At 32.8% G+C, this 15,019-nt stretch overlaps 2 protein-coding genes across 2 annotated transcripts; one reads left to right on the forward strand and one right to left on the reverse strand.

Moving 5' to 3' along the window:
* The first annotated feature begins 31 nt into the window (after positions 1 to 31).
* On the forward strand, positions 32 to 6,392 carry LOC101265634 (DNA N(6)-methyladenine demethylase ALKBH1A). The gene is made up of 7 exons (XM_004237516.5): positions 32 to 652; positions 717 to 868; positions 1,807 to 2,165; positions 2,765 to 2,903; positions 3,035 to 3,101; positions 3,205 to 3,326; positions 6,131 to 6,392. Exons 1-7 carry the CDS (start codon positions 567 to 569, stop codon positions 6,268 to 6,270), a joined length of 1,065 nt encoding a protein of 354 aa, XP_004237564.1. The 5' UTR covers positions 32 to 566; the 3' UTR covers positions 6,271 to 6,392.
* Positions 6,393 to 6,622: 230 nt separating this feature from the next.
* On the reverse strand, positions 6,623 to 8,856 carry LOC101265327 (probable receptor-like protein kinase At1g80640). The gene is made up of 9 exons (XM_019213532.3): positions 8,649 to 8,856; positions 8,370 to 8,566; positions 8,153 to 8,285; positions 8,021 to 8,084; positions 7,838 to 7,934; positions 7,661 to 7,763; positions 7,189 to 7,307; positions 7,030 to 7,119; positions 6,623 to 6,937 (listed from the first exon to the last, which is right to left on the reverse strand). The coding sequence occupies exons 1-9, from the start codon at positions 8,761 to 8,763 to the stop codon at positions 6,806 to 6,808; spliced, it is 1,050 nt and encodes a 349-aa protein (XP_019069077.1). The 5' UTR covers positions 8,764 to 8,856; the 3' UTR covers positions 6,623 to 6,805.
* Positions 8,857 to 15,019: the final 6,163 nt, after the last annotated feature.

Consider the following 15,019-nt stretch of genomic DNA (forward strand, 5'->3'; position numbering starts at 1 on the left):
CTAGGTTTTCTTTTGTTGTTTGGCAGTAGATAAACCCAATAATTTGAAGGAATAAAGGACCTCAAGTTCAAAAATAGGAGGAATACTAATTGTGATAGAATTCTCATTGTTGTAATAGTGTGTTATTTCGTGTTGATTATGTGATGATTAATTTATGTTGATTTTTTTTAAAAAAATGATGACTACATTTTTTCCCTAATAATTATCTTTATTATAGTATTTTATATATGTAGTTCATTTAATTTTGTTTTGTATTTATCAAACTTAAAATATCTATTTATAAGTTCAAATATCTTAACATTTTCTTTTTAAAATGGTGTATTTTTATAAATATTTATTGATAATGTTATATTTGATATTTATTGTGTTTAAGTAGTTTTATTTTTTTAAAAAGCTAAATATTGAGATGTTTCCAAACAAACAAATGAAGTATTAGTTATTGAGATGAAAACAAACAGACCTAAACTTGGAAAGTTGTCAGCATAGTTGATTGATAAGTTAAATTTTGTGATGGAAGGGCGTGAACCCTAATTGAAAGATTTATGTGTTTTTAGGGGTAGTAGAAGATGTACGGTCCCACAGAAGATGCAGAGCGAACCGCTTTCAGGATGGCTGAAAAGAAATACAAGCTGTATTACGACAATACCCGAAAGTAAGTTTCTTATAGAATACTTGCATCTCTTTTACGTGTACTAATCTGTTGTTGTTCAACTCAGGAAAAAGCAACCCAGACCAGTAGATTTGTCTGACGTTACTGATTTCAAGTCAATTTCAGAGGCTTACCACAGAAATGCTGAACTTCCCTCAGGCATTTTCCCAATTCATTGCGATCTCCATACTCCTATCTTCTGCTTGGAAAGTCATCCCGGTATGCCTTATCACGTTAATATTGCACAATTTCCATTGGACTTGACTTATCTATTAAGAATATCTATCTTCAACTTTCATCAGTAAACAATTCCAGGTCATTTTATTTTTTTTTAAAAAAAAGATGTGACCTTTGAGAGTTGTTTGGATGGTTGTTACGTATTGTATTGTTCTAATGAATATGATGTTTGGATAGATTGTACTTACATATTGTCACACATCCATAATTTGAATGATAAACCTGTAAGAAAAGTAGAGTACGGGTAGAGCTACTATCAAAAAGTTAGCTAAAAGATGAAATGTAATTATTAAATAATAAATAAAGACAAAATGAGAAGAAAATATTGAGGTGACGACACGATCACACCGAATCGGTTGTTACATAAATTGGGTCTTTTTGTTGTTACTTAAAGATGGATTTAAACAATACACTACAATAGAATTTAAGTAACAATCAAAACAAACATTGTTTAGACTAACAATACAATACAACGGGTAACAACCATACATACAATATGTAATTCGTAAAGCTCATTATGATAGGAAACCAATCCTTAAACACCCTATTACTCAACATAATCTCCATAATTTACGTGTATAGAATTGACAGGTGAACTATAACTTAATGATGTACTTATTAAAAATCTACTTCAATACATTATTTCACTATCTTTGTAGTCCTGACTTGTATGTTAAGTATATGATAGTAATGAGAGTTCATTTAGTTTTACAGCTCATATTTTTCTTGAAGGAAATTTATTTATAGGCAAAGTAGCAATGGAATGATTTGGGCCTGAATATAGTGAATGGTTATAGAGGACTATAGCTGGCTGCAACTTTGTTATGTGTTGAGGCATAGTCGGTTGATGACATTAATTCTCAATTAATCTTCTGTTGTTAGCATGCTGTACATTGAAGCTTTTGTCCTGATTGTTGCAGGGTTTTATTTCATTCCTGGAGCATTACCCGTTGAGGAGCAATGCCGGTGGATAAAGGAGAGTTTAACAAGCTTTCCCCAACCTCCTAACAGGACCAACCACAATGCAATTTATGGGCCTCTACAGGACTTATTTGCTGCTGCCAAGGATAATAAAGTTTTAATTCAAGAGGAGCAGTACTGTGGAACCAATAATTCTGAGGTGGAAATCATTGAAAACGACATAAATGTTCCCACATGGAACTTTTTTGATCAATCAGGTGCATTATCCAAAGGAGTTACATGCAAATCAGTGTTAGCCTCTGTTTTGCTTCGTAAGTTACGGTGGAGCACCCTTGGCTTGCAGTTTGACTGGTCGAAGGTCTTGCTGAGTTTCTCCTCATAAACTGCAGTATATTTGTTCAAAGGTTCATTTAGATGGCTTGTTGCTCATTTGCATGCAGTCCTAGTGATGTGAGGATATTCAATATTTCTCATTTGTGCATCATAATACCCTTTTTAAAGTATTCATAGGAGTTGGGCTTATTTTATATGTGAGCCGAACAAGTTATGTAGGCTTTGAATACCATCGTGTGATTCTTATTGTGGTACCATTTGTTTCTTCACTTGCTGTTAAAACTCACTGATACCAATGAAATAGGAATTGTGCATTCCTTCCTTCCTCAAATTATTTCATGACCTTATCTAAGTCCACAAATGTTATTGATATTTTAGCTAAGCACTGACGATATATTGTCTTTTGAGTAAGTTGTTCATTGTGCTGTAACATTAGTTTCTTGTGTCTATTCCTGCTGATGAGAGTTTTTAGCAATTGTACACTCAGCATTCCTTCCTTCTTCCGTACAGTATATTTTGTACTCTTTTTATGTGCTTAATTTTATTTAACCTTGGATTGTTTTCATAGTTTTTATTTCCTTGATTAGTATCTGTTCTGATTTTTTTTTCCTTGCATTTGCTCAGCGGAGCTATAATATTTCTCTGCCTCACAACAAGATACCTGATGCACTTTGCCTACTGGCTGAAAGAATGGCAGCACCTACCCTGCCATTAGGTGAAGTGTTCCAGGCAGAAGCAGCAATTGTCAATTACTTTGGTCTAGGTACCCATTCTCAAATATTTGTCTTCTAGGTCTCAAGCATATGAATCTATACCGATACTAAGTGTTTATAAAAATGAGCCACTACAGTTGACTTCTTATTTGCTAATTCTAGTTTTCTCTACTCCTTTAAGGTGACACACTTGGTGGCCACCTTGATGACATGGAGAAGGATTGGAGTAAGCCTATTGTTAGCATGAGGTAAGTACTGATTTCTTACAGCTCTTTCTACTTGAATTAAGTTCAAACTTTGATATGTAGGAAACGTTACTAAGGCCTGACAAGTGTTCTTTTTTCTCTGTAGCTTGGGCTGTAAAGGCATTTTCCTTATCGGGGGAAAGTCTAGGGAGGTTCCACCTCTTGCAATGTTTGTTCGAAGTGGTGATGTTATTCTTATGGCAGGACAAGCAAGGGAATGCTTCCATGGTTAGTTGACTACTTATCTTCTAGTTTTCTGTTTGTGGTGTGCTAGTAGTAAGTGATGATTATTGTAGGATATTGGGCATCTATATGTAGTTGACAGAAATTTGGTCGTAAAACTTTTTAAATCATTCTTGGTCTACTGGTAGAAGTATTTTACATTGTTCAGCTGATTTTACTTGGGAATAAATAGTCTTGTTCCCATTTTTTGATGATCTAGAATGGTCAAACATGAACTACTTGAAGAACTAGCTTATACTGAGGTTTAGCATTCTTAGATACCAAGTTAAATTAAGAAAATAAAAGGCCAAGAATATTATTTTTTTCATTTTCAAGTTCATCTACAGAAGGCTCAAATAATTAGTGATCTTATGCTGTACGGAGACTGAGGTCTGCGCATATTTTGATGAGAAATGGGTATTTGTGTGGTTAGTGGTTTGACTGCCACTGATAGTAGCTGGAGGAAGCTGTTGAAAAGATCATTTTTTTTGAGTAAATTCAACTGAACCCCTTTTACCTTTTGGGCATGGGAAAAAAACCTCCTTCACCATTTGAATGAGACAATAACCCCCTTCCTCCTCCCCCCTCCCCCCCGCCCCCCTTGGTCTTAAATTAAGCGGTTGAGAAAAACTGTAATGAAGAGACTGATTTGCAGAGATAAACCTCTATGTGTTGTGTATATTTTTGTACAAGAGATGGTGTAAATATTTATACAGACTAAAACTTGGAAAAGCAATCCATAATCTAACACACTCTTTAACTGACTGAATAAATAAAATGCAGAAAGAAAAAGATACACTAGTTACAAATACTATTCTGCCCTCAGTACAATGTTCTAGATTAGAATAGTATCCCTAACAGGTGTCTTGTTGTTCAAATCAAGTGAATCCACTTTTTCCAATATGTGCTTGAGACTCTATTGGAGGTGGAGATTTTCCGGCAACAACGGTCAAGATGTTTTCTTCCATAACCAATCATAACCTAAGTCCTTAAATTATAGCATTTACTGAATCATTCTCGGATATGAAGCTAAGAACACTCAAACATCCGCGGATCCGTGAAAACGAACATATCGGAGATCTACTGCTCCATACGACTTTCTTTGCTTACTATTTTTTTTGTTGAGAAAACCGTCAAATACATACAACTTCCGTTACTTAGTTTATTATCTTTATCTCATTTCTTACTTACATACATGAACACATTTGACTACTCATAATCAAGCTATTAAATCATGACCGATGTCCTTGAACTCATACAAATTGAACTATGCCTATTTTCTGGCAAATAGCCAATTATATTTGAACACTGGCAAGAAATCATTCAATAAATGTTTCCGTCAATATTCTAAATTTAGCTACTCATAATTTTACTCAAAAGCTCAAGACTAAAATTCATAAACAACAACAAATAATGGGAGAAACACGAAGCTCATTTCTTAATATCGTTAGCCCTTGCTTCTGGTGTGGTTCTTGCCCTCAAAAGTGTCCCCTCAAAAGACGTTTCTTGGGGTTTATATATGGCCTAGGGTGTATAAGAGGCTGTTCATGCCAATAAAAACTCGGCTCATGCTAATCAAAACTATGGTATGAAAAACTGAGATGCTCATCAAGGGACCTCGCAGTGTGAGGAGGGTTGATGAGTTCCTCCTCACCAAAATTTCAGGTTTGGTTGCGATCCTTGATTCAGTGCTTTGAAATTGCCCAACTTCCCTGGCTCGTTGTCACGACCCAAAGTATACCCCAGGCGTAACGTGACGTGTAGAACCCCAAAAGGCCCTACAGTAGCCACTTAGCAATGCATCATACAAGATAGAAACAAAAATTTCAAGAGGACAGTCTTAATTCATTTAAAGAGTTTGACAAAAGCAGAAGTCTAATATAAGTCTCAATAAGCCATCTATTACATCAAGAAAGTGATTGGGACATAATACATCACATACAAGTTTGAAAACTGAAATAAAGAAAGCAATAGAAGTGCTCTAACATTTTTTCTGAAAATGTAACACTTTGACGACCCTACTGTCAGAAAATCAAAATATTTTTCAGCACGTCGAGCTTTCTACGGCCTATTTGTTGAAAAGGTCAAATAATATATCAGATGTTTTAATTTTTTGATGGATCACCATTGAAAGAAAAAATAAATAAATTCTAATATACTGACGGTAAGGTCAACGAAAATCTTTTGGCACAGAAGATCATTAGAAAGTGTTAAATCATCAGTTTTTTCATACACTGAGGTTATTGAGAAATGTCATCGAAAAGTATCAACGACATCTTACTGCAATTGAAGATTCATTTCAACAAGCTGGTTTCTATCTGTGTTTTTGTGACTTCCTCTGTCAGAACTCCTGAAAATCCTAGCAGTGTGTTTTTTGAGTTTTAACAAGGGAGTGAAATGCCTAAGTTAATGATATAAGATTATTACTGTAATTTTTATGAGTATTATAATTGCTTACTGAGAAGTTCTCATTGCTTAGTGTTACTAAAAATTATATTCTTGTTTGTCTAAAACGATGGGGTGATTTTCAAAATTTCCCAAGGGATTATTGCTTCACCGCTTCATGGGTGAAGCAATGAGCTTTAGAAAAGTGTGCTCGAAAGAATGACTAGCGAAGTGATTCAATAGAGAACTGGTCGATTCATTGAACCCTTTTGCTTTTGAAAACATTGTCAGCATTATATGTTTTTTCCCCATTTGACCATTATAGCAGCCATATTGTTTCGGTTTGTGGGGAGGTGTGCTGGAAATGAGAAAAAAAAAAAAAGAACTTTTTTGAAATGCATTAATTTGTTGGTTGTGCCTTGCAGGTGTCCCTAGGATCTTCACTGATAAAGAAAATGCTGAGATATCCTCCCTTGAATTGCTGTTTTCTGATGAAGAGGATTCTGCTTTGTTGGAGTACATTAAGACTTCTAGAATCAACATCAATATTAGACAAGTATTCTAAATCTAGAATGAGTTGTCTTTTGAAAGTTTTGTAGAGATGTAACATTGGAAAAAAAATTCGTCTGTAGCCAAAATTTTGCAGAGAATTCTCTCATATGCTGTTTTGTTGAGATTCAAAACCTACCCCAGGCACACTCGATCATTTGCATTTTTATTTCCTTGTGCTCTTAACGGTTAACCCTTTGGATCTCTGATTGTAACATGAAAGGTCGTGAGGGTAGAAAATGTAGTTCCATTCAAATTTGTGGATAAAGCTTGCTCATACGGCTTAGTATAATAGCGTAGAGAGTTGAAGAAAAAATTATAACCTTAAAACAGAGAATTATAATAACCATACTGATGGTTTGTCCAGATTCTCGTGAACAAAGACTTTATAATTGATGATTTAGCCAAGCATCTGAAATAAATCATCTTCTTATAGAAGTACAAATATATGACAATTATTTATACCTAACACATGGTTAATAGGACGGTTGTATTATAAATAAAAAATAGCCAAAAATGTGTAAGGCGAGAGCATACATAATTGGAATGGATCAGCAGTAAGAAGGCGGTAGCGTCCCACCTAATTGTGTGGGAAGAAGGGGAATTAAGGAATGTAATACATCGGTTATTAGGGGACGATAGCTTGGCTCTGGCTGAACACATAATAGAGCAACTGCAGCAACCTACACATTACCACAACACAGACTTCAGAGCTCTGAACTGAAAATAACAAAATGTTGAACCCTAGCTAAATGGCACTAATTTTTGCAGAAACCTGATACAAATGCTTTAAATCCATTGTGTTTTGTATGACAGGATCAACAATGTTTGGAAGCTTTGATCTATCTGTCAGCTGAGGCATGGCCTACAATTCCATAAAGAGTTTTAGACAAGTTCAATTTCAGAGTGAAGTGGATCTCAGACCATTACTTACCCATGTCACTATAGACTGACATTCAGTGGCTGCCTCCTTTTCTACAGGCCGCCTTCCCAATAACAGCTCCAAAAGTACTACTCCAAAACCATAAACATCACTTTTATCACTTAATTTTCCTGTAAAACAAAGAAATGAAAATTTAAGTGGCACTATTTTAAAAGGATCTCAATTGGTTAAAGTATTTATAATTATACCTTTTTGACAAAGAGAAAAGTATCGAAAACACCTCTAAACTTATTAGTTTCATCCCTGAACAATTGATAGCCTTAAAGATACCTCACTAACTAAACTTATATGCAACCCGATCTTACAACATAAGTGAACGAACTACACCCCTAAATTCTCAGGAACTGTCAATAGTTTGGGACGAAACTAATAATTTGCAACTTGTCACACTTTCAACCTTTTGTTCTATAGAAAAAAGGAAATTTGTAGAGTAAGTAAAATGTGTGTGAAATAGAATACATACCATCTAACATGTATTCAGGCGCTACATAACCTATAGTTCCAGAAAGCTTGATATTGTTTTTGTTTTGAGCCCCACTCAACACAGCAAGACCAAAATCTGACAGCTAAAATTAATCACAACACAAGATTAATAGAGGGAAAACTAGTCCTAGTATAATTTCTACATAAAAAGTTTTACCTTTGCATTGAAGTTGGAATCTAAAAGAATATTAGATGATTTCAGATCTCTATGAATTACAGGGGGATGGCGCTGCTCATGTAAATATTCTATTCCTCTGTAGGTACAAATTTGTTAAATATCAAATGTCATGAATCATGAATCATGAATCATTCAAATTAATAAATGGTCTAGCCTGTCTACCTTGCTGCATCAAGGGCAATTTTTATCCTGCGATGCCAAGTTAATGCTGATCCACGGGAAGGCCCTATGGAAACAAGAAATGAAAACTAGTAGAGTAATTGATTTTGATAATTCAAATTTATTACTAATCACCATGTAATTGAGTTTCTAGTGATCCATTTTGCATGAGTTCATAGACAAGCAATCTTGTTTCACTGTGGATGCAATATCCCAACAATGAAATAATATTGGGATGTTGCATTTGACTCAACAACTCTAACTCAGTCTGCAAATATATAACAAATAGTTAGTAATAGGATTTGTGAGAAAGAAAGAAAGAAATAAAATTGTTTGATAATATGGTAGATACCTCAAATTCTTTAATGGAATTTTGGGTTAGTTTCTTGACAGCTACATAAAAATTGTCTTCCAATTTAGCTTTGTACACACATCCAAAACCCCCCTCACCTAAAATCTCAGTTTCTTTAAATTTGTTGGTGGCTGATTCAAGTATGTTGTAGTCCATTAAAGAAACCAATGTTTTCCTACTCATTCCCTTCACAACATCTTCAGAATCAAAAATTAACATTAGTATAATTATAATTATAATTATAATTATAATTATAATTGTGTGAAGAAATGTATGTACCTGAGGTGTGAAATCTTTTGTGAAAAATCCAGAATAAAATGATGAAGATAAAGATTAGTCCTAATGCAGTAGAAGCTACAATGAGTGCTATCAACAGCCTTCTATTTTTATCCATAGGGTGGGTGGGTGGGTGGCTGCTTCTCAATTCCCACTCCAACCTTTCAATAAATAAAAGTTAAAAAGTAGTATAAAATTGAATGTTGAACTAAAACTAGAGAATGGGTCCAATACTTTATGTTATGTTTTGAACAAACACATAATTGGGTCCACCAAAAACAAGATATTCTTTTTTTAAAAAAAATTATTTATTATGTTGCGCTTATCAAAAGTTAATTTAATTATTTTTTAAAGGTAAATTAAATTATATTAATTCGATATTTTAAACAAAAAAATTACATATTCTAAAACTATATGAAAAATACAATAAATTACAATTTTTTGCATATTAATATGATGAAAAAATACATTTTAAAATATTAGTCAAAATTTTTATAGTTTGACTCTAAAAATAAAAATCATGACAAACAATACCGAACGGAAGGACTAAAATTTATTTTATTCTTTCTTCTTCACCCCACTCTATAAAATTTGGACAAATTATTATTTATTTTTGAAAAGACAATTGTTTAAATCTTGATCTGGAGCCCAATAAAAACACAAAAAATACTACTCCGTATTATTTATATAATTAATTAGTAATTTTATCTCAATGAGTTTTGAAGATACTCAAAAAAACTAATTAATATGAATTAAAGGATAAACTAGTAAAATTAATCAATCAGGCACTCACTGGTTGGACATGTAGAGACATGTACTATTTATATTATAATTAAGTGGACAAAATAGAATAGTTAATATTTTTTCAATATGAATAGAAAGTTTTTTTTTTTTTTTTTTTTTTATAGAAAGTTATATTGAGTTGCGCTTTATGATGTTTGTTAGGAGGATTGAAACAAGGAAATTGTGAATTAATTATTTATTTTGTTTTGTGTCTCATAGCCATAGCCTAATGGTGTGGGTAAAAAACAGGGACCACAAAAGATAAAAAATCATCTTCTCTATCCCTCATAATCGCCTACTTTTTCTCTCCAAAAACTAGTATATGATATACTATATGTTTAATTGCCTACTTTCTCTCTCCAAAAACTAGTATATGATATGCTATATGTTTAGTTTGTATCCAGAAAACTTTTTTTATATTATATATATATATATAACACACACTTAGCACTTAGGAGAGTCCCTTCATAGTGCATATTGTTGGAAAACGCGAACGAGCACAAAAATATATATGGTAAAAGTAATGAAAATAAAATGGAAAAATAACGACACCAAGAATTTTATGTGGAAACCCTTCTGAATAGGGGAAAAAACCACGGACCAAGAGGAGCAATTGATATTACTATAGTAAGGAATTTTACACTGTGTAGTCACGAATATAATACTCGAAGTGACTATTACACACTCAAAATGAACAACACTTTTTTGATTTTCTTGTTACTAAAATATAGCTCACACTCTATTTTTCTTCACAGACTATTTTCTTGTATAGTCTATGGAATACCTCACTTTGCTCTCAAAATGATTTTTCTCTCTAACTTGGTGTGTTCTACAAATAAGCAAGAATGATTTATTTATAGAAGGATAAAACCATGCCTATGTCACTAATTACATATGTAAATATAGCAAAGTCAAAGAATAGTTGCAAATCTTACCAATTTGTCAACTATCAAATCTTTTATTTTCAACTACAATTACTATTCTTTTTTAACAATTGCTTGTAGCAATTGAATAGCTAAAGTTGACTAAAAAATAGGATGGATTCAACACATATATAGATATGATTAATTAGCTTCTTTATTTACGTGTCTAAAACCTCAAATTTATTTATTACTACTAATACCGGTTCACAATCATATTTTAAGTTCTAAACCAACTCCACTTTGCTTCTTCTCACCATTCTAAACCCAATCGAAAAACTATAAATAACTAGAAGTGGTTGATGTAAGTTGGTAATTTGCATTCAAAAAAGAGAAACTTTGTATTGGCTTTGTTAAGATTTATGAAATAAGCTTATTTGATTCTTATGTTTTATTTGGTTATGCATTATGATGTTTCAAATTTATTATGTATCATGTTACACTATAATAAAACTTCAAATTACATGAGAATATAACCTGACGAATATTTTTGCAGATAATACTTGCAGATTTTCTTGGAAAATTCTTTAATTTCTTGATATTTAGAATATATTTCTTGCCAAACTTGTATTTCCAACAAATTTCACAGCTAAAAATGATGTCATTTTACATTAAATTAGCTTCCATGAAATTATCTACCAAAATAAATCCGCAAGAACAATATTTCTAAGTAAATCCCCATAGACAAAATTTTAAAAAAAAAATCCTTTTTAATCTAAGGAAAATTTCAGATTGTCTTATTGATTGGAACAACCCCTCCCCCCCCTATATGTATAGGAGATTATAATAACAAATCACAACTAGTGCATGTGTAATGTGTTGTTTAAATTACAATTACAATAGCTTCAAATAAATCTTAAACCCATTATTCTCTTATATTAATAGGTGTGAAAATTATAATTGCCTAATTAATTAATCTTTTCAACCATATTTTAAGTTTCAAGATGAAAGAAGAAAATGAAGAAGAAATGGTGGTACAATATTTTATATTTCGACAAATTATAAAGGTATATCCTTTTATTCGACAAATTATAAAGATATAAAAGTAGAAGAAGAGAGAGATATACCTGAGATGGTTCTTTAGCACCAAAGAGGAAATGCTCCAATTAACTTGTATCCTTCCAATTTCTACACCATTTCAATCATTTTTATTTTTTTTAAAAAAATTATAATCCCACAGTAACTTTTGTGATATAAAATTTTAAAAATAAGAAAGACTCATATATTTTGTGGTTTAAAAACACACTTTGACTATATTTTTGTTAATGGTAAACGAAGAATATAAATTAAAATTAAAAGTTAATAAAATTATGACAGTTTTTTTGAGACATTAAAAATAAAACTTTTAATAAATTTGAAGGAGTAAAATAGTTGGGATTTTATGAGTATTTCAAAATTATTAGAAATAGGAGGGGACCGTTTCTGACCATGTAATTCACCTATCATATCTTGGCTGTCTTTCCACCCAATGCCTTCACATTTTATCCCTATATCATATCTCCATATGTTTTTTTTAAAGTTGTTGTTGTTATTATTATTATTATTATTATTATTATTATTATTATTATTATTATTATTATTATTATTGTATATCCATCTGATTCTTTTGCTTTTTAAATAAAATTGAGTTGAACCTTCTCATACCATTAATGTTAATGTTGATGATGATGTTGATGACACTACACAATATTTTTCCTTATCAATAACTCTTATGCAAATTGCAATGTGCTTTCAATTATTCAGGTTAATCAACTATACAAATTATTAAGTTAGAAAAAGTGTCGCTTCTTATATTTATAATCGTGGATGTGAGACTTTGAATTGCTAATCTCTAATCTACATGAACGAATTGCATAATAAAAGCTTGTTTTATACAATTTTAATCTCTAACTAATCTCAATCATATTAAAGAGAAATTTACTCTCATTTGGTTTGAAAGACAGAAATATATATGGCTACAATTATAAGAAAATTAGATTTTGATTTTTCGTTGTTACTGAAGAAAGTGTTGTTTGAAAGGAGGAAAAAAAAGAAAGAAATGTTCAAAATTCTCCTAATCCTACAAATATACTATTAGTAGGTATTTACTTGTAAGGTGTTACATTAATTAGCTAATTAGATTTAGTATTGGTCATGTCAGCAGATTCTGTTTTAATTGTCAGTTAGTTAGTTACAATTACTGTTGATTCTTGTTCCATTGAACTACTGCTCATAGAGTTGGTTAGTTGATCAATTAGTTGAGAATTAGGCTGAATAATTCACTACTACAGTTGTATATAAACACATATCAAATGTACACTTCAGATCAATCAATAGACAAATCATTGTTCTATTCTCTAAATCTCTATTCTTCTCTAATTCTTCTCTTCTCTTCTAATTGTTCTTAAGTTGTTCTTCAGCAGTTCATCTCAATCGAAGAATCTTCATCGATTCTTGCAATTGAGCTAACATTGGTATCAGAGCTGATCTTTCCTTGACAACAATGACAAAAAATACAAGAGCAAATGATGGATCTTCTAACAATGAAGTGGGGGACTTGCGTGAGATGATGCAGTAAATGTTATTAGAAATGGGGACTCTTGCAGGGAAAGTGTTGAATCTTAAGAGATTGGATCAAGTTGTGTTGGAATTGAAGGATCAAGTTGTAATTCATTTTGAAAGAGGGGAATCGCTAGATGCACAGAAACTGTTCGATGAAAGGTTCCACAGGGAAAAGAGTGCAAGTAGTTTCACCAATACCATTCTCAAGACTCTCAATGGTTGAGGATGGAATTCTTAAGGTTCTCTAGAGAAGATCTTTGATCTTGGTTGTTCAGGATCGAACAATTTTTTAGTATGGATAACATTCTGATGGAGGAAAGGATATAAATTGCATCTTTACAGTTTGAAGGTGAGGCTATTTAATGGCATTTGTCATTCATGAAGTATAGACAATACTCACGGACACCAACATGGAGTGAGTATGCAATGACTATTGTAGAAAGATTCGGGGCAGATTATGATGACCCAATGGAGGAGATTAAAAAAGTGACACAAACAGGAGCAGTGTAAGATTATCAGGATATTTTTTAGAGGAATCTAACCAAGGTTAATCTGTCACAAGAAAATGCAATCAATTGCTTTGTAGGAGGTCTGAAGAAGGAGTTGAACATGGCAGTAAAAATAATAAACCCTCTCACATTATCTCAAGCTTATAAATCGGCAACAATGCAAGAGGCATACTTAGAAGCTGTAGACAGCGTGTTCAGAATTCAAATCAACCAAGAATGTATAGTGATCAGAATTTTCAAAGTAAACCTCCCTTATTACCCACTCCAAGTAGCTATAAAAATACAAAAACAACAAGAGGGACCAATAGAAGGACCTTGAGTGCAGAAGAACTGAATGAAAAGAGGTCCAAGGGACTGTGCTATTTCTGCAATGAGAAGTATGTGTTTGGCCACAAGTGCAAGAACATAAAGAAGTTATACTTTATAGAGGTGGAGGAACATGAAGAAGTGGAGAGTGAACATGAAAAAGAAGCAACTTCGGAGGACCAGGAGATAGAATTAATCAGGCCATTAGAACATATAGAAATCTCTGTTCATTCACTTAATGGCTCATTGAGGTTCAAAACATTAAGGGCCACTAGTTACCATTCCAAGAAACCTCTTCACATCTTGGTAGATACATGAAGTTCACATAATGTCAGTGATCCTGAAGTGGTTAAGGGTTTGGTATGCCAAGTAACATCTACTACGCCTCAGGCAGTAATAACAACTAATGGTAAAGATCTGCACGTGATCCAAATTTATAATATTTCTTGGCTGTTACAAGGTGTGGAGCTTTCAGCGGAATTTCTTTTGTTGCCACTAGGATCTTGTGGTGTAGTTTTGGGGGTTCAGTGGTTGTTAACACTAAGAGATATCAAGATGAATTTTAGGAAACTCATCATGGAGTTTTGGTATAAAGGAAAAATCATCTTCTCAGGGGAGAAGGCAAACAAATCAGAACTACAGGAGATGGAAAGTTAGATAAAATGTGAGGTAACAATTCCCAACTATTAGATAAAATGTGAGGTAACAATTCCCAACTATGTATGATTCAGGTAGTGCTATCTAAGTGTCACAAAGACCAGTCATATTCAATTAAAGCTCAGGAGAACTTCGAGAAGGATCCTAGACTACTAAGTCTAATACAAGAGTACAAGATTTTATTTGAGGAACCCCACCAATTACCTCCATTTTGAGGAGTCTTTGATCATAGAATAGTGTTGCACAACAATACCGAACCTATAAATAAAAGACCTTACAGATATCCTTCAGTCAAGAAGGACATTATTGGAAAGTTGGTTCAACAGACGTTAGATAAAGGGATGGTACAACCTAGTTGTAGTCCATTTGTTTCTCCAGTGGTATTGGTGGGCAAGAAAGATAGTACATGGAGGTTGTGTATGGATTACAGAGATTCGAATAAACACACTATCAAGAACAAGTTCTCTATTCCAGTTGTTGAGGCTCATTGGATGAGTTGGGGGGCTCTATAATATTTTCTAAGATCGATCTTAGATTTGGTTACCACCAATTGAGGATGGTAATTGAAGATGTACCTACAACAGCCTTTCGAACTCATTCGGAGCACTTTGAATATGTTGTCATGCCCTTTGGCCTGTCAAATGCACCTTCCACATTT

The sequence above is a fragment of the Solanum lycopersicum genome, chromosome 4, assembly GCF_036512215.1.
Source record: "Solanum lycopersicum chromosome 4, SLM_r2.1".
In the NCBI taxonomy this organism is placed as follows: Eukaryota; Viridiplantae; Streptophyta; class Magnoliopsida; order Solanales; family Solanaceae; genus Solanum; species Solanum lycopersicum.